The sequence below is a fragment of the Carassius auratus genome, unplaced genomic scaffold (assembly GCF_003368295.1).
Source record: "Carassius auratus strain Wakin unplaced genomic scaffold, ASM336829v1 scaf_tig00002951, whole genome shotgun sequence".
Taxonomy (NCBI): domain Eukaryota; kingdom Metazoa; phylum Chordata; class Actinopteri; order Cypriniformes; family Cyprinidae; genus Carassius; species Carassius auratus.
Genome location: NW_020523497.1, coordinates 808177 through 827537, shown reverse-complemented (window position 1 = coordinate 827537; position 19361 = coordinate 808177). Strand labels below are relative to the sequence as shown.

General features: G+C 35.8%; 1 protein-coding gene across 2 annotated transcripts; it reads left to right on the top strand.

Moving 5' to 3' along the window:
• The first annotated feature begins 1577 nt into the window (after window positions 1-1577).
• LOC113070098 (Krueppel-like factor 5) lies at window positions 1578-19199 on the top strand. Of its 2 annotated transcripts, none has more exons than XM_026243284.1 (4): window positions 1578-1868; window positions 5805-6597; window positions 6717-6776; window positions 17865-19199. In XM_026243284.1, exons 1-4 carry the CDS (start codon window positions 1734-1736, stop codon window positions 18041-18043), a joined length of 1167 nt encoding a protein of 388 aa, XP_026099069.1. In that variant the 5' UTR covers window positions 1578-1733; the 3' UTR covers window positions 18044-19199. The 2 variants fall into 2 exon arrangements, with proteins under 2 accessions (XP_026099069.1, XP_026099068.1); XM_026243283.1 differs by having other exon boundaries at window positions 1579-1904.
• The last annotated feature ends 162 nt before the right edge of the window (window positions 19200-19361 follow it).

Here is a 19361-nt window from a genome sequence, read left to right as displayed (position 1 = left end):
AAATTCAATAACGTGAGAAATACAAATCATACACATATACCCACACAAGCATTTTAAATACCTTCTTCGTCATGTATGAGTTCACATTATGCAAAGCATTCCACAGAATGCTGTGGAATGTCAGAAGTGATGTAAGATTGATGGACACGGAACACTTCATGTTCTGAACTGTGAAGTGTTGAGTCCTGACAACTGTCATTTTGCAGAAAATTGTTATAATTAGACTCTATAACAGACGTTTCTGTCACCAAGGTCCTTCCCTGCCCCACTTTGTATGCCCATATCATTCATGAACATTCACATAAAAAAGGCAACCAATAAGCCTTTTGTTTTTAAGAAAGTTTCTTGTAGAACTCTGTATTATCTTAACTGGATTTTATATAAAAAGTAAACATTATTACCCTTTTTGGCATTACATAATGTACATTATATTATGTGCACATTACACAGTGCATAGCGTGTTTTGGCGTACTGCACCCAGCTCAGTGAATCTTTGCTTCATGTAACTTTCATGATGCAACAACCCCATTTAAACCCAGAAACAGGTGTTTTCACCTTGTCTAACCTCTCCCACAACTACAGTTCCCTCCGAATTGGCCATAAACAGTGACAACTGGAGTGGCCACATCTGTTTTTGACTGCCCCCGTCTGTCCTCAGGCCCTTCGATAAAACAGGAGGAATGCACACAGTCCAGTTTCCGACGCATAAGTTTTTTCTCATCCTTCATCCACATTGCTATGTCTAGAAATTCATGGAGCAACAGAAAGGCTACACTGAATCTGTACATCATGATAAATAAAACAGGTTGGTTTGGTGCTTCGTGTGAGGCATCTGATGGAAACTGATTCATGCTCAGATTTGTTTCGGCCTGAGATATGCCTCAGACAAAACAATAACAGTTTACAGGTGAAGTGGGATTTATAGATTTCCATTTGTAAATTAGCCTGCTTTAATAGAATCACTATACATGGGCATGTTACAGTATTCACTAATGTTTTATGTCTGTGTGGGAGCTGCGGTGTTATGGTTAATGACTGAGAGAGCCAGACATTGCAGAAATAAAGGATATTCATTTCTGGGAGCTTATGCTTATATTGTTTTAGTCAGTTCAATTGAAATTATTTTTAATCATGAATAATGTAAAATAAATTATATAGTATTTAAACAAAAATAAGTTTACTTGCAACTTGTCAACTGAGGCAAAAAAAAAAAGGAAAAATAAGTTGTTTGCTGATGTCCAAAACCAGCCAACAAACCAGACTTGATAGTCCTGCTAAGACCAAAAATATAGCATTATATTTTGATTAATAAACTACCGGTAAACAGGTATCTCAGCACAAAAACAAATTGATAAAAAATAAATAAGGTGATCGTTTTTATAGTGAGCAAAGAAATAAACTATACAATACGATAGACTTAGTATAATTTTCTTGATGGATATGCAGTAAAGTAACGTCTCCATGTTATACACCTCTCAGGTGTTTACCTGTTCTGTGATTGGAGAAGGCGCTCTTACCTTCGCTCTGAATGGCTAAAGCAGCTGTCACTCATGTTCGACGTGTTCACAATGTGATACTTTACAACAGGTGAGGCTACCTGAGGGACACAGGGAGGGTTTTGGATACACCGCACGTCTGGATGTACCGACAAGGACGTTTACCATAATCCAGTATATGTGTATTCGTAAATAAATATAAGCGTAAAATATAGTATTCGATATTTGCTAATAGAAATGGCAAGTGTAGGACTGGCCGTTGGCGCTCCGATTACAGAAGAGAGGGCGGTTTTCACGCAGCTCAAACCCGTGCGGATGTGTAGCGCGGATGGGCCGGAGGACTCGTCTGTCTTTGAAGACGTCAAACCCGCGGTGAGACTAGCAATAAACGCTGTTGAAATGGCTCAGGTATGGCAGGCGCTCTGTGGTGTCTGACTTAACTGGAAAACACAAATATTTCGATGTCCTCACATCCCAAAAGAATATGAGAACAGATGCACTTTAAGAGAAAGCACTTGCTCAGTAACACAAAATCTTCGTGAAAGGCTTTCAGTAATTCAAGTATCTGGATATTATGTATTTATTTAAATGATGAATTGTTGATGAAATATTGAAAATAATCAGAATTATATTATTGTGAAGAAAATGCCTTTAACACAGTTCTTTATTTTGACACATGACGCATTTCTCTAAATTTGTAGGTTTTGTAATAAACACTAACATCACGTTTTCCTCTGAAATAGTCTAGTTTATACTTTACTTCATGACTATAATATCTGAGATGAATGAGAGATAATTGAAACCTGTTTTACATTGATAGTATGACATTAATACAAGTTTAGGCCCTTAACATAACTTACATTATAAGAGTAAAATGAACGTTATGTACAGTGTAATTGCAAATGAATCAAAGAATAACAATTTACTTGTATTACCTTCTTGTATTCCTATGGGTACAATAATACACAAATGATCAGTAACTTCAGTGCACAGTTTGAAGTTATGTAGAAGATCATTTTACACTGAGACAATGTTAGTCAAAAGTTTAATATTTAGTTTGCCCACAGAGAAAATTCAACTGAATCCATATTTTTATAATTGTTTTATGGAATCAGAGTTCTCTAGTTTGCTCTTTGGCTTTGGCTAGCTTATGACTAATTGAGCCAATGACTGATGACCTCGTTGTACTCCTTTAAAAGTTTGTATGGCCACAGGGAACATGTAGGTTGTCGGCTTCACCAAAGGATGTAGCCTGGGCCTTTGCATGGTCTCTTTGTTTTTGGTTGGTGATGAGAAGCACATGTCTGACCCCTTGACCTCCAGTAATTTGGGGGAAAAGTACCTTCTATTAAAGGAGTCGTGATCATAGTGTAAATTTAATTAGATGGTTCCAAGATGGTTCCTTCACTAGTCATGGTCCTGAAAAGCCAAAACAGCGGTTACCTATTTCCTTCCAATGCCATAAAACATAATTTTTCGTCTCAAAGGTTTTGTTTTCTCTTGCTGCTGCCCTCCAGCAAACTGACAAGAAGCCTATCGGTCTGATTTTATGGGGATCTGTGGGCAAATATACATCTTTTTGAATTCCCTTTATGCCAAATAAAACTATTATTTCAAAGGGAAAGACCTATTGTGTTGTAATTAGGAAAAAGGTCTTTGGGCTAACAGGCTACTTGGGCTCTGAAATGAGCTGTGATATCTAACGTTGGAGAAATGGCTCAGAAGACTCATATCATGCCGTTTCTGAGTCTTCTGAGCTTTATGTGCTCATTTACAAATAATAAGATTTTGTAATGGATAACAGCAAAAACTAAAAATTCTATCAGCATTTTCTTTCATGTGGGTGAGAGTTTCAATGACAGAATTTTTTATTTTTGGGTGAACTATGCCATTAAAGAGTGAATGAGATTTTTGGAAAGTGAACCATTGTTCCAACGAACGTTGATACTGAGCAATACGGAAACCTCTGGCTTATTTATCTCAAAGATTATTTTTATGTCTAACTCAGCTCCCAGCCGTTATCGGTCCCTAAAATACATAACTTAGCAGTTGTAAATGTCCTCCAATCATTAACTCAGTTCTTGGGCCAGGGTTCAGCTGCTGTTCATTCCCCTCACACAAACCCAGTGAACAGAACCGGGTCTCTAAGGCCAATGGAAGCTATAGCCAATGGCACTTGCCTCTCTGCCAGTACCACACAACACAAGGCCTGTTTGTGCCCAGGACTAAAGGCAGTCGCGGTACGCTTGCCAGAATTGGAGATAAATCGAAAGCTATTTTCAATTAATTACCTGGTTTTAACTTTCTGAAGCTGGCCTGATGAAGGTGGAATTGTTGACATTAACGCTGAGAGTACGATTGTCTGCAATAAATGGCTCATCCACAGTGATATCAAAAGCTGCTGAAGTTTCAGCGTTCATTGTACATTCCCAGAGAGTACATGACCTCACATGTTAGGGTATGAGTTACCTGAAAGGATGGAGATATTTGTACATGAAACCACATCAGTGGGTTGCCAAGGAAATGCATTTTGACAATACATGGCTTACTGTTGACATAGCCGCCACTTCAGACAGCTGGACATTACAGGGCTTTTGAAATATTTATTGGCAAATATAATGACTGCAGTAAGGTCAACAATAAATGCAGCTGTGTGTTTTAAGTGGGGTCCAAATGTCAGCAATGACATTAAAAGTCTTTTAAAGAAAAGTTCTCGGAATAGTTCTTGGAAACATTAACAAAACATCTTGTAAAAAATATATAAATATGCGTGTGTGTGTGTGTGTGTGTGTGTGTGTGTGTGTGTGTGTACACACCACAAATAAAATTATTTCATATTATATTAATACATTTCTAAATGATATCAGTGTTTATTTTGTTGTTTTATTTATCTCTCTCTCTCTTTCTATATATATATATATATATATATATATATATATATATATATATATATATATATATATATATATATATATATATATATATATATATATTAGTATAAAATATTATAGGCATAATTTGGTATGTAATATGTGTATTAGAAATATGCTAAATGTAAGTATTTTCACTAGTGGTCCCACATGCTTTCTGGTTATTTTGGGGGGTTATTTTGTTTAGCACATGGTGCAGTCATTACAGATTGTGTGCATCCTGGACGTTTTTGTTTACGACAGGTATTTAGGTTGTTCAGGTTTTTGCATGTGCTAACCATTTCATCATCACACATTTGACTTGCCAATTGACTGGTTTGGTAAATCTGGTTTTTCATTATCGCACAAAAGCCCTCATTTATCAGTCTCGGGAGTTTACAGCACCGTTGCACCTGAATGGCTCTCCAGGGTACTCTCGTTTTTAGAGTTCTATTTTTGTACATTGTTTGTGCCCATATCTCCTCTTGCTATCACATGTCACTGTTTTGGTTTTTGCTTTGTGTTCCAGTCCTTCATGGCTGCCACACCTGAGTTTTCTATTTACTCCGTGCTGCACTGGAGCACTGTGCAGAGCTGTGCTGTTGAACTTGGCTTTGTGTGCACGGTTTAAGCAAGGAATGATTTCCCACTGCTTGTACCAGGCGTTGCTATCATAAACAATTGTGAAAGACAATAACACAGTATATGCTTGCCAGATTTTTCAAATGAAATATTTTAACAGCTGTGGTGAAGTGAAAAGTCTAAAATGGCAGAGCAGACATCTAAGTTTAACTCCAGCTAATCAAATTAAATACAAAAACACACTTAAAATCTATCAACATAGAATGCATGCAATTAAAATAATATAAATAATTTTATTAAATTGAGAAAAACTTCTCCATGCAATTAAATTAATGCATAATTTGGATTTCATATTCAGTTCTGGGCTTGTTTTACAACTTAATACTAAAATTTACAACTTTGCAAAATAATTTAGTTATGCCTAACAGATGCAAAGGAAATGAAAATAAGTTATGCTGCAACAAGAAATATTTAGGCATTTTGGCGAGGTTCATTGGCTAATTTCTGACAAGATGTCATAAATAAAAAAACTTTTATGTAATAAATTGCTAAATTAAACATTATTTTATTTAAATAATATAAGAGTAATGCACAAATCAATTTCCTGTCAATTGTATATCTGGTTATAGCTAATGGAAATTATTAAAACAAATCAAGTAACTTCCATGTTACAAATTCAATTTGATTCCACCCATTGACATTAACTTTTGCTAAAAAATTAATTTGGCAGGAAATAATTACACAATTTCAATGTGCAAATCTTACAGAGTGTTTAAAGGTATTATACTGTATCATAATCATCTTCTGTTTGTTTCAGACACGTATGGAGATGGATAAATATTTGCTCCAGAACAGCCCGCTGGTTTCTCCAAGCATGATGGATAAGAAGTACCGTCGGGAAAGTGCCTCAGTGGTAGATGAGTATTTTGCAGATGAAAAGCCAGCCCCTTACAGTCTCAACATCAACGTTATCCTGCCTAATACCACTCACCTTCGCACGGGCCTTTATCGCCCAAACAAACCTCAGGTGCATCACATCAAAACTGAGCCAGGGGTGGACGAACCCTGTGGCATTCAGACACTCCCTGAATTCACCTCCGTCTTCAGCGTGCCCCAGACAGTCAACAGCCTCTTTATCAAACCTGAAATAAACGTCACAGATGAGCTCCATATCGGCCCTCAGCAGCCGGCAGTCTACCACATGGCCGTCAGCACTAGCGACCTTACCACAATGACTTTCTCCCAGAGTCAATCGATGAATGGAATCAGTGCATCTGGCAGGACCATGCTCAACCTGAACACTGTGGCCATGACAACGCAATCTGGCGAATTTGTCATGCCCGAGCCATTCTACACTTCACCCCAGCCGCACAGTTTGCCTCCGTCACCCCCCAACTCCCAGCCTGGCAGTCCCGAGAACCAGGCAGAGCTCATTAGCTCTGTTCACCCTCCGCCACCATACCAGTCTAGAATTGGAATGAAGGTTGGACAGATGACCCCTCACTCCATTCTAATGGCCCACGGTCAGGGCATCCTCACGGGACCCAGATACAACCGACGGAACAACCCTGAGCTAGAGAAGAGAAGGATTCATCACTGTGACTTCCCAGGTTAGTGTGCCGTTCCAGTAAATAATTTTGTATTCCATGTGCCATGCCATCCTGAAGATTGGCAGAGACTATCGGGGACGTCTGTGAACTAACATCTGACAAATTTTTCTCTGTACCAGGATGCACCAAAGTTTACACTAAGAGCTCTCACTTGAAAGCACACCAAAGGACTCATACAGGTAAGAAATCAATTTAAACTCTAACATAGATACCCTAAAGTGAAAATTATATTATTTATTCACCCTAATGTCATTGCAACCATATGATTTTCTTTCTTCTGCTGAACTTTTCCACGCAATTACAGTGAATGGAGACTTCTAAAGCTTCATAGACAGTGCAAAAGCACTTTAAAGGTATCTTAAAAGTCTTCTGATGTTATACAATTGCTTTGTGTGAGGAACGGACAAAATGTACCGTATGTCACAATCTTGACATTTCGTGCCTGATTTGTGAACAAAAAGTTATTTTGAACAATGGATACGGTTTGCAAATTCAGTCAAAATGATTTGTTTGTGAATTAATCCAAATTGAGCTGGTTCAGCTCGCTCACTCAGTAGGTATGTTTACATTCACTAGTTTTCTTCATCCGGATTGAATGTGATTTCAGATTCTAAAAGATCTGTTTATATGAACTCTACATGTTGCACTCTGCTTTACATATTCATTTACATGTGCCTTACACATTCTGAACAAAACTTCTGCGCATGTGTATTGTCCGACCCGTTCAGAACCAGAGAATGCCTGCTTGAATCTAAGCATATGCATCATGGCACCATTTTATTATCCGATTTAGAAAATATATTTACTTTTAAATTAGTTTTAATTGGTTAAGGAATCAAATACACTGCTGAACAATTACCAGTAATTTGCATTCTATAATATTTTTTGTATATGTGACCCTGGACCACAAAACTAGTCACAAGGGTCAATTTCTCGAAAATGAGATTTATACATCATCTCAAATCTATGGTTTGTTTGGATAAGACAATGTTTTGCCGAGATACAACTATTTGAAAATCTGGAATCTGAGGGTGCAAAAAAATCGAAATACTGAGAAAATCTCATTTAAAGTTGTCCAAATTAAGTTCTTAGCAAAGCTATTATAAATATTACTAATCCAAAAAATAGTTTTTGATATATTTATGTTAGGAAATTTACAAAATATCTTTGTGGAACATTATCTTTAATTAATACCCTTATGATTTTGCCATACTTTTTTTTTATTATTATTTTGGCCCATACAATGTCTTTTTGGCTATTGCTAAAAAATATAACTAACAAATAAATATTTGCATTGGTTAATAGCTCTTTGGAAGGGAAGATTATTAGTGAATAATGACATACATTTGGTTTCTCACTCAAAGTGAATTTTATGCCTTCAGAAGACTGTCATATTTCATTGAATGACAGTTTTTTTTCAGTGTTTATTATTCATACTTTCTCATTTTGTGTTCTGCAGAAGACAGAAAGTCATACAGGTTTGGAATAACATAAGGTTGAGTTATCTATTTTTTTAAAGTTAGAAGCAGTTGTTACTGCTTGACCAGTTGCAATGCACCATCAACATAAAAACTACAAATACAGCAACAGCTCGCACAGTGATGACAGCCTAAGGACAAGAGATGTAAAAGACAGAGAACAGGGCGGAGGGAGAGATTAATTGACTCTCTTTTCATTCTTTTATACATATTGTGTCTGCATGCCTGTACAAGCCCTGCATGCTTTCCCGAGGGGGAAATCGCCAAGTGGCGGAGGAAAAACCTGTTCCTCCTGCTTTTTCTGTCTGCAACCAGGGGGTAGGGAGGGGGGCAGGCGAGCACCGCCGGGAGAAAAGAACACGGCAGTTTCAGTGTGTTCAGCTAGCCGTAAGATGAAACCCACTGCATATCCTCCTACTACACTTTAGAATGAAACTCCATGGGGTGTAATTTTCTTCACATGACGTTAAGCTGATAAAAGCACCTATTTCCGTCAAGTCACCACATTCTTTATTCTTTGCTAATAATTTTGGGGTAATCACTAAGAATGTAGAGGGATTGCCTGTAGCCTGAGGTATCATCATTGTTGTACTATCACTCACTGGCACCCTACAGGTATCTTCGTAACTCTTTAGGCTTGTACAACACATATGTTCCCATGTGATATATTGGGAAATCGAGTAGATGTTGCAGCTGTGCAAGAAGTATTAGCATGGATGAAACTGAAGCATTACAGTGATTTGGGCCTTACATTAATTTAATCAGAGTTAAGGGGCATTTTAGGCTTGACACAAACCAGAGTCCCTAAAACTACCATGGTAAAATCACTGTAAAACATGGACTTGTGTGGTTTATTGATAAAAAAACACCATTGTTTAACACCATTGTTTAATATATATATATATATATATATATATATATATATATATATATATATATATATATATATATATATATATATATATATATATTCATGATTATCACTGTAAATTAAATACACTTATATGTAAATATTTACTGAGAAAAGCTCCACAAATTAAGGTAATTCTAAAACATTGCATTATTTTGCCAAACTAAAGCATAGAATATGTTACACATCACTGTTTTTACGGAAATCCTAAGAAGCCATGCATTATTATTATTTTCATTCTTCTTTTCTCATGATTATGACTAGGGATGGGCGATACCACTTATTTTGTTTTCGATACTACACCGATATTTTTCAATGCAGTATTGTCGATACCGATACTGATACTATTCTTCTGAACTAAACTTTTAAATTATGAAATTTATTAAATTATTAAGTGTAAAATGGGTAATTATAATTTGTTTAAAAAGCATTTTAACATTCAATACTAATTAATTGTAAATTATTGGTTTATATTTTTGTTAACACATGGTTCAGATATGTTACCCTAACCCTAACCCTGGTCACTTTACTAAAACCATGGGTCATTTTCGTAAGGGTCTGCCAGTGATGGGCTGTTGCATGCATAAAATGCAACCTTTTTGGACAGTGTATGATTTATATTAACATTACAGAATAGAATATGATCAATATTATCTTCCAATGTTCAATTTCAGTAAATGTAATTGCACAAACTATGTAGGCTAATTTCAGTTTGTTTATTGTGAACTAACTTTTTTCTCTACTCTGATAAGCATTTTTCAGGGCTGCCGTTCCCAAAAGCTTTAATGATTTCTTATGATTTTTTGGGAATCGCAGTACATCATCCCTATACAGCAGAGACAGGATAATATAGTGAATGTAGATGCTTGATATTATTAATGTTTCAATTATTCTACTTAAAGGAACACTCCGACATTTTGGGACTTTAGCTTATTCACAGTATCCCTCAGAGTTAGATAAGTCCATACATACTTTTCTCATTTCTGTGCGTTCTGTAAGTGTTATTTGACGCACCCACCGCTAGCCTAGCTTAGCACAAAGACTGGATGAAAGTGGATAATGGTAGTATATATAAAAGATATACAATATCTTTTTATTCCATGTCAAGTCAATCTTTTACAATCATAACATTTTTAGAACGTGACTGGAGCGACAAGAGCAGCCAATGGGAATCTGTGGGAAGAATACTGCTATCAATTGGCTGTTCCAATTAATTAAATTACTTATCACGACTTATATTCATGTTTGAAAAGTTACATCAAACCCTGCTTTACCTTGTTAAAATTGTGAGATTACAGATATTTTCTTATTTATAAAGTAATAATTTGATTACCTTTCCGAAATTAAGTAGTAACCATGTTTCTTTTCTTTTTTTTTATTGATTACCATTTGTATAATACCAGTTTTACTACAAATACAATGGTTAAACTATGGTTAGTATAGCAAAACCATCATTAATTTGTGGTTACCATGGTTTAACTATAGTAAACATTTTTTCTTGGTTTTATTTGTCGTAAAAAAAATTGTTAATTTTATTAAGGGGGATACAATCAGATACAAACACAAACTTTAATTTCATTCAGGAAGTTTCTTGTCAGTCAGGTTTTCTCTCAGGACAGAACATAACCGTTGCCAAATATAACTAGTTTGAACTGGTTTTACCTAACATTGCATTACACTGACCCAGCACTGGGTAGTTTTGTGTGGGTGTTCTTCATTTGTATTGAGAGTAAAAAATACCCAGCACCTGCAAAAAAAATACTAAAAACTAATACTAAATAGCTGTACCCAGCATTTGGGTTAAAAATTAATTAATTAATTGATTAACACAGCGTTTTTAGAGCAGATATTTTATTTTAAGCCTGCTGCGATATGCACAACAACCAGCATAATAACGTGTTGCCAGATTCATGTTCATATTGTTTCAGATAAAACTGAACGTGATGCAAAAAGCAACACGTTTTTTTCTGATGAGCCTGGTTGTTTAACCCTCTGTCCATCTGCATGGTATGTGTGTTGTCACAGGTAGTCATTCCTCAGGTGGACTTGGTGTGATGTATTGAGTTGTATTTCAAAAGATGTTGGGGGTTGGGAATGATCCCACCGCTGAAAGCTCTCAAACAGTTTAAGAGCTCTAAAACATTCTGTGCTGTTAGATAAAAGTCAGAACTGGTTGATAACACCTGTAATTTTGATGTCTTTATTAATTATTCGTTCCATTTATTGATACAAGTATGTCAGGATGTACAAGATGTGCTCTAACCAAGCAATTAAATACATGCCTGCAAAACATTTTTGTAATGTAAGCAGTAATCAAAGCAGCTAGCATATGCTAGTGGCTCTTCAAAAAAACAATAAAAAAATATTTGCCAGTTTGGGGGAGCATAACTAAACATGCTTTACCGGAAAGTCACAGAATATATTCTAGAAGCCTCATCCTGTGTTCCCTACCTAAACAGCTTTTGCAGTTCGTGTACTTTTGCGTCCGTTTATTTTTCATTTTTTAAAATGGAAATGAAATATGGAAAATGTCAAGTCAAGTCACCTTTATTTATATAGCGCCTTAAACAAAATACATTGCATCAAAGCAACTGAACAACATTCATTAGGAAAACAGTGTGTCAATAATGCAAAATGACAGTTAAAGGCAGTTCATCATTGAATTCAGTGATGATATCTCTGTTTAAATAGTGTCTATGCATTTATTTGCAATCAAATCAACGATATCGCTGTAGTTGAAGTGACCCCAACTAAGCAAGCCGGAGGCAACAGTGGCAAGGAACTGAAACTCCATCTGTGACAGAATGGAGAAAAAAACCTTGGGAGAAACCAGGCTCAGTTGGGGGGCCAGTTTTCCTCTGACCAGACGAAACCAGCAGTTAAATTCCAGGCTGCAGCAAAGTCAGATTGTGCAGAAGAATCATCTGTTTCCTGTGGTCTTGTCTCGGTGGTCATTTGAGACGAGCTCTTTAAAGGGGATCTGTATCTGGGGCTCTAGCTGTCCTGGTCTCCACTGTCTTTCAGGGCTGTAGAGGTCCTTTCTAGGTACTGATCCACCATCTGGTCTGGATACGTACTGTATTCGGGTGACTGCAGTGACCTTCTGATCTGGATACAGACTGGAACTGGTGGCTACAGTGACCTCGGAATAAGAGAGAAACAGACTAATATTAATGTAGATTTCATTCTTCTAATGATGTAGCAAGTACATTGGGTGTTATGGCAAGTTTTCCCGGTTCCGGTTTACCTAATTAATGCAGCCTAAAAATCCTTTAAGATGTAGAGGATTATAATGTAAAAGGAGCTCATTCAAATACTGAGGTATTTGCAATTTAGGGCTTTATAAGTAATAAGCAATATTTTAAAATCTATATGATTTTGATAGGGAGCCAGTGTAGTGTTGACAGGACAAGGTTAATATGGTCATACTTCCTGGTTCTAGTAAGAACTCTTGCTGCTACATTTAAGACTAGCTGTAGTTTGTTTACTAAGCATGCAGAACAACCACCCAATAAAGCATTACAATAATCTTACCTTGAGGTCATAAATGCATGGATTAACATTTCTGCATTTGACATTGAGAGCATAGGGCGTTATTTAGATATATTTTTGAGATGAAAAAATGTAGTTTTACAAATGCTAGCAACGTGGCTTTCTAAGGAAAGATTGCGATCAAATAGCACACCTAACTGATGACTAAGAATTGATAAAGCAGCCATCAAGTCTTTGACAGTTTTCTAGGTTATTACAAGCAGAGTTTTTAGGTCCTATACTGAACACCTCTGTTTTTTCAGAATTTAGCAGTAAAAAAAAACACTCGTCATCCAGTTTTTTTATATCAACTATGCATTCCATTAGTTTTTCAAATTGGTGTGTTTCACCGGGCCAAGAAGAAATATAGAGCTGAGTATCATCAGCATAACAGTGAAAACTAACATCATGTTTCCTGATGATATCTCCCATGGGTAACATATAAAGCGTGAAGAGTAGCAGCCTAGTATTGAGCCTTGAGGTACTCCATACTGCACTTGTGATCGATATGATACATCTTCATTCACTGCTACGAACTGATGGCGGTCATATAAGTACTATTTAAACCATGCTAATGCACTTCCGTTAATGCCAACAAAGTGTTCAAGTCTATGCAAAAGAATGTTGTGGTCAATTGTGTCAAACGCAGCACTAAGATCCAATAGAACTAATAGAGGAATACAACCATGATCAGATGATAAGAGTAGGTAATTTGTAACTCTAAGGAGAGCAGTCTTAGTACTATGATATGGTTTAAATCCTGACAGGAAATCCTGGATTTTTCTTTGAATGGTTCAGACACTGATTAAGAGAATAAGTAGATGCAAAAAAAAATCATTATTCAAAATTCATATTTCATAAAAAAATAGTTGTTTTTGAAGGTATGTAAATGCTTAATTGAATTTCTAGTTTTTTTAGCATCTCTACACGGCGCCCTCTCCTGCCAGTTGACCCAACACCGTCATGTGCGCCGGTCTCTTGATCCGTCACTGCTTTATACGTCTGCCTCTGGATCTGCCACTGTCAAATACACATTCATTCATCCAGTGGCTGCTATACATGTCTCTCTCGCGACCAGTCACTTCTGTATGCACCTGCAACAGGACCATCACGGACATAATCTATGATTGTACCTGTCTCGGCTATATATATATATATATATATATATATATATATATATATATATATATATATATATATATATATATATATATATATATATATATATATATATATATATCCTTAGTGTCTGGCATCTTACATAATATGTAATTTTGTCATTTCTAAATAAGGTGCAGAGCAATAGGTCAATTATCACCATTTAACCAAACTTACGGCCTGCCTCAACATCTCTCACTGTTTACAGCTACCAGACATTTCTGCTGATGCACGAGAACAGACAGACAGCCATAACTTAGCATTGCACCTGCCACAATATCTCCCATTGTGTACACTCCGATTGATGCACATAAGCAAGCAGACTGTGCAATTGTAAACTCATATTTACCTATTTGCCAACTTATCTTATGCTTTATTCCACCCTTTTAATTCATAATGGAGCATGCGGCACATAAGCAGGTGGATCAAACAGTGACAGGTCCAGAGGCAGGTGCATATAGCATTGGCGGGTCAACACATGACTACAATTATCGTTTTATGAAAACCTTTGGCTTCAGTATTTTTAAGATCTTGATAATTTTTCATGCCTAAAAACATGAAAATGTTACGCATTTCATTCATTTAATTGTAAATAGGGCTAATTCTACAGGAGTGCTACATGGAACTAAACAAAAGCAAGAGCACATCAGTTGAAATAGTAGAAATAGGATTGCAAAGGGGTGGACAAGTTTTGGAAATTTCCCCAAAATCCCTGAAATATTCCCAAAAATCCTGGAAAGTTTCCAAAATTTCTGGAATGTTTCAGAAATTTTCTGGAAACGTTCCAACTTTTTGCATCCCTAAGTAGAAATAGAAGATTGTCAAAACATTTTCCAAACACTCCAGTGTTTATTTGTGTTTGAACTCTTGACAGTTTCTATTTTCAGCATGATTTTGTAGCATTGATCACTGTAGCCAATCATTGACATTTTTGTTGATTCTTGAATTCAATGGCCAGCCGTTTAAGTTAGATTCCACTCACTGCTCAAAACCCCACAGTTTTGTTCAGTGCTGCATGCTCTAGAGTCTCTCATTATAACAGACAGTGTAACATGATGTAAATAAGAGATTCATTGAGCAGTGTACAGCTTCATTGATTATAACAGAACTTTGTGACATCGCGATAAACTGAAATGAGTGAGGCTTCTTTGTGATTATAAGCGATCTTTGAGTGATCTTTGTGCGCTTTCTCGGTTACAATCCATTCGGAATTTGAATAAGTTTTGTTTTTCATGATGCTAAGAAGATCAGTGACCGCTCCCATGCTACAAAGTTTCAGGAGTTACCTGCTGTATTTATATGTGGATGTCACTATCATTGCAATGATAGTTATAACTATAACAATGGACAAAATTTTCAAAGTAGGCTAAACATTAGTGAGCTTCATCACTAATTTCAGAAGTCTCTGTGATTTGATTCTGGAACCAGGCCTGGCTGTATCTGGAGAAGTGGGAGAAATTGTAATTTTGTATATATTATATTTATATTGTTACCATATTAAAGCCTTCTTTATTGTGCTCTAACAAGATGTACTGTACATGCTTTGAGCGACCATGCATGGTCTTTTTCGATACGGTGACACAGATAGTACAAAAATTACGACAAAATTATACCCCTATATATAATTTCATGACGATAAAGTATTTAGGCCTAATGTATTAGGTCTCGTCATTGTTTTCAGGGACGGTTACATTTCTCAAATGTGCAGGAAAAGCAATGCTTATCATTTGACCAAAGAAATCTTGTAAAATCAAAATTTTTCTATATTTGTGCATTTCGAAAATGTTTAGCAAAAAGTCAAACAAAAATATGTAAAGAAGTAAATATTTTACTTTTTCAGGCAGCATTTTTGTGTGTATGGTTCTAATTTAGAACCTTTTTTACGGAAAATTAATGGATGCAAAAGTACATGGACATGATGATTTTTCAACTAATTGCTTTGTTTATTGATTGTTGTTAATGATTAGTATTATTAATGGATTTAAGTTAATCTGGTTAATACTGATTGATGTTCTTAATATTGTTATGATGGTGAAATAGGTTATTAACAATATGCAACTTCCACTTTTTTGTCTTTTATAATGGGTTTGTGTGCGTGTGTGCGTGTGTGTGTGTGTGTGCAGTAAAATGCTTTAGCTATAACAGGTTAGCCGTTGCACAACCTCCAGCTAACCAAATAATATCTAATTTGTTTGAGCTTGTTGGCCCATTACCATAGATTGCACAAGCTGAAGTGTTTGATGGGGGGCATTAACTTAAATCCCTGAGCTATTGGAGACCTTTTTCAAATTGTTAAAAGGACATCTCATTTTGAATTCTGGTATCAAATACAGAAAAGGGGGAGGGATGAGCACTAAGCTAAAAGAGCCAGTTTTCAACACTTTTCAAAGAGCTAAAATTGTGCTCTCTTCAGTCATTTCTGATAGCTGTGTAGTTTTTTTTACGTGGTGAAGTTAGTAGGTCGAACTGGAACATTGTTTAAAAAAAAAAAATGTTTAATGTTGTGGTTGAACAGCTGTTGATTGGAACGTAATCAGAGTCCAAAATAGACAATTGAAAGTTAATCTTCATGAGAAACTGAGGCACTATTGATTTTTGTTTAAAGAAATTTTAATTTTTATTCAGCAGTGATGCATTAAATTCATCAGAGGTAACATTAAAGACATTTCAAATGTAACAAATTCTTTCTATTTGAAATCCTGTTCTTTTGAGTTTTTTATACTTTAAAGAATCATGGAAAAATAAGCTGCATGTAATTTAACATTAGCATGCAATTTCTTCTTTCTAGTAAGAAGAAATGTTTCTTTAACACCAAATCAGAATGATTTATGAGGAATTATGCAACACTAAGGAACAGTAATGGCTGCTGAAAACGTGAGCAGTAAGAAATATTTATGGATGAGAAAATATTATACTATTGGAAGGTGTGGTTTAAAAAAAAGGCCCTTCTTAAAATAATTCAGGACATGCACAACAATATACCTGTACTAAATAAAGATTTATTTCAAGCATTGAACACAAACCTATTGTACATGAGAAGTGAGCAAACAAGAACATTTACTCACACTTACATCCGTCAGTCAAACTCTGGTTGTCATGAAATATCATGAAACTTTCTCTTTTCCCTTCACTTTTCCTCTCCATCGTGCACAAACATACAGATACACACTGTTACTGTACTGTATTTGGTATGAATCGTGGTCGTTTCAAAAGTTTAGGGGCACATGAATGATCTGTTCTCTCTGAACTTGGCTCTTCGGGATTCAGTGCTGTGGCAAACCACACAATGTCAGATCTTATCAGCGTGTGTTAAGCACCATGGAAATATCTTCCGTGTTTACACATAGGAGTTGTATTACTCTCAAAACCACAAGCACACACACGTCTAATTCCTCTATAACTGCCATTTAAAAATGTCACGACACAAGCTGGCCTTTGTATGAGCCTGGCCTTTGAAACGTCACCGTGGATTAAAATAATGACAGTCCTTTATTTTTGTAAAGTTTTCTGTTTGCCAAAAGTTTGGAGTAATTCTGAATTTTAACAGTTGTTTAAGTTTAAAGTATTGTTTTTTTTTCTATTTGAATATATTGTGAAATGTAATTTATTGCAGTGATGGCAAAGCTAAATTTTCAGTATCTTTACTCCAGTCAGTCACATGATTCTTCAGAAATGATTCAAATATGTTGATTTGGTCCTCAAGAAATGTTACCAATGTTGAAAAATTGTTTTTGATGCTTATTTTTGTGGAAACCATGGTACACAACCATTCAAAAGTTTGGGTTATGATTTAAAAAAAAGGAAAATAAATTATTTATTTGTTTTATTGAGCAAGAATGCATTACATAGATCAAAAGAGACAGTAAAGGCATTTATAATTGAGAGAAACATTTTTTATTTCAAGTAAATGCTGTTCAATGACTTTCTATTCACCAAAGAGTCCTGAAAAAAAAAGTATGAGGGTTGCCGAAAATAATTGTTGATAATTGAGTATCAAATCAGTATATTAGAATGCTTTCTGAAGAATCATGTGACACTAAAAACCGAAGTAAAGGCTGCTGAAACTTCAGCTTTGCCATCCCAGGAATTCATTACACTGCAACAGAAAACCGATACATAGATAACTGTTTGGTTTTGTTTTAACTAAATCAACATGATCTAACTTTTGTTGTGATTTTTATCATATATAGGTGAGAAGCCATACCAGTGCAGCTGGGAAGGATGTGACTGGCGTTTTGCCCGCTCGGATGAACTGACGCGGCATTACCGCAAACACACCGGCGCAAAACCCTTCAAATGTGTCGCCTGCAGTCGATGCTTCTCTCGTTCAGACCACCTCGCACTGCACATGAAGCGCCATCAAAACTAATGAACTTCAAATCCTTACTTTTCAAGCTTTATAGCAGTTTATTGTTCTGAATATTTCACAGTCACTTATGTATGAAGATCAAACTAATGAAAGCTCTGCCGTCCGCCACCAGCACTCCAAACATTTAGATTGTCATGAAGAGGACTGGACATCACAACACCTGAACAGCACAGAGCTCCAGCAGAATGTATACTACTGTACATATGTTTTGTATGCGTGTATGTCTGTAGATGAATGTGAAAAGATGTTATGAATTTTATACTTGACCTCCATCCAGTCTAAATTTGAAAATGTTCCTTTGAGACTGTCTTCCCAATAACTTGAAATGTAAAGTTTGATTTATTAATTCCAAGGTAATAGTTAATTGTTCATTTTGAATGACGTTAACACAATATTTATATGGAATTTCCCCCTCACAAGAAGTTGTTTGCTTTTAGGTAAAATGCTACAATAAAAAAAAAAAAGAGTAACCCTAATGTTTGCCGTTCTCACAGTTGTGTATCCATGGATACAGATCTTTGCGAGACTGTGTTTAAAAGATCCGTCATCTGTTTGACATTTTGGCTCTTTGAATGACCGAAAAAAAATGCTGATGAATGAGACAAATGAGCTTACAAAAGCATTTGAGCATTGTGTGCCAAATTTCCAGAAGATTATTAGCCATTCACATGCGTTTTTCATGAAAAAAATAAAAAATGCAGCATTGTCACGTAAAATCTCAGTGAAATGAAGAAAGTGCATAAGTCTCTCACTTTTCCCAAGAACAAATTATTCATATTAGTTGAAGACATTGTAGCATTTGCCTTTTGTACTGCCCTCGAGGCCCATCTTGTGCTCTAGTGGTGACTGCAGTTTATAAATGCTTGAAAGTTCTCAAGTTCCTTTTTATTTGTGTACATATCCTTCACTTATGATGGGAACTCTGATGGATCAAAAATACTGTACATACTGTTGTTAAAGTTAAACTACTTGTAAATATTTTACTCGTTGAAGATAATTGTTATGAACAAATGTTTTTTTTTGTGTGTGTGTGTTTCTTGAATGTGGGTGTATTGCATTTGTAGATCTTGTGTACTAAGTGATTAGTTTAACATAGGCTATTTTATGTACTTGTTTGAATACAGAATTTTGAAAATAAAAGAATGCATTTTGTGTTCGTTTCTTGTCCTAGTGTTGCTGCTAACATGCTTGGGTGCTAGGAGTATGAATAAGGTTCTTCCTTGAATGACATTTAAATACAGCCTACCTGGTTAATACTTATGTGATTGATAGAGGACAGATGTGTCCGTGTTAGCCATGTTATATTTATGAGGAACAA

Coding starts and splice junctions, on each gene's coding strand:
- LOC113070098 (XM_026243283.1), top strand. CDS start 1,734: ATGGCAAGTGTAGGACTGGCCGTTGGCGCTCCGATTACAGAAGAGAGG. Junction 6,598..6,716: donor TCATCACTGTGACTTCCCAG/GTTAGTGTGCCG, acceptor TCTCTGTACCAG/GATGCACCAAAGTTTACACT. Junction 6,777..17,864: donor ACACCAAAGGACTCATACAG/GTAAGAAATCAA, acceptor TATCATATATAG/GTGAGAAGCCATACCAGTGC.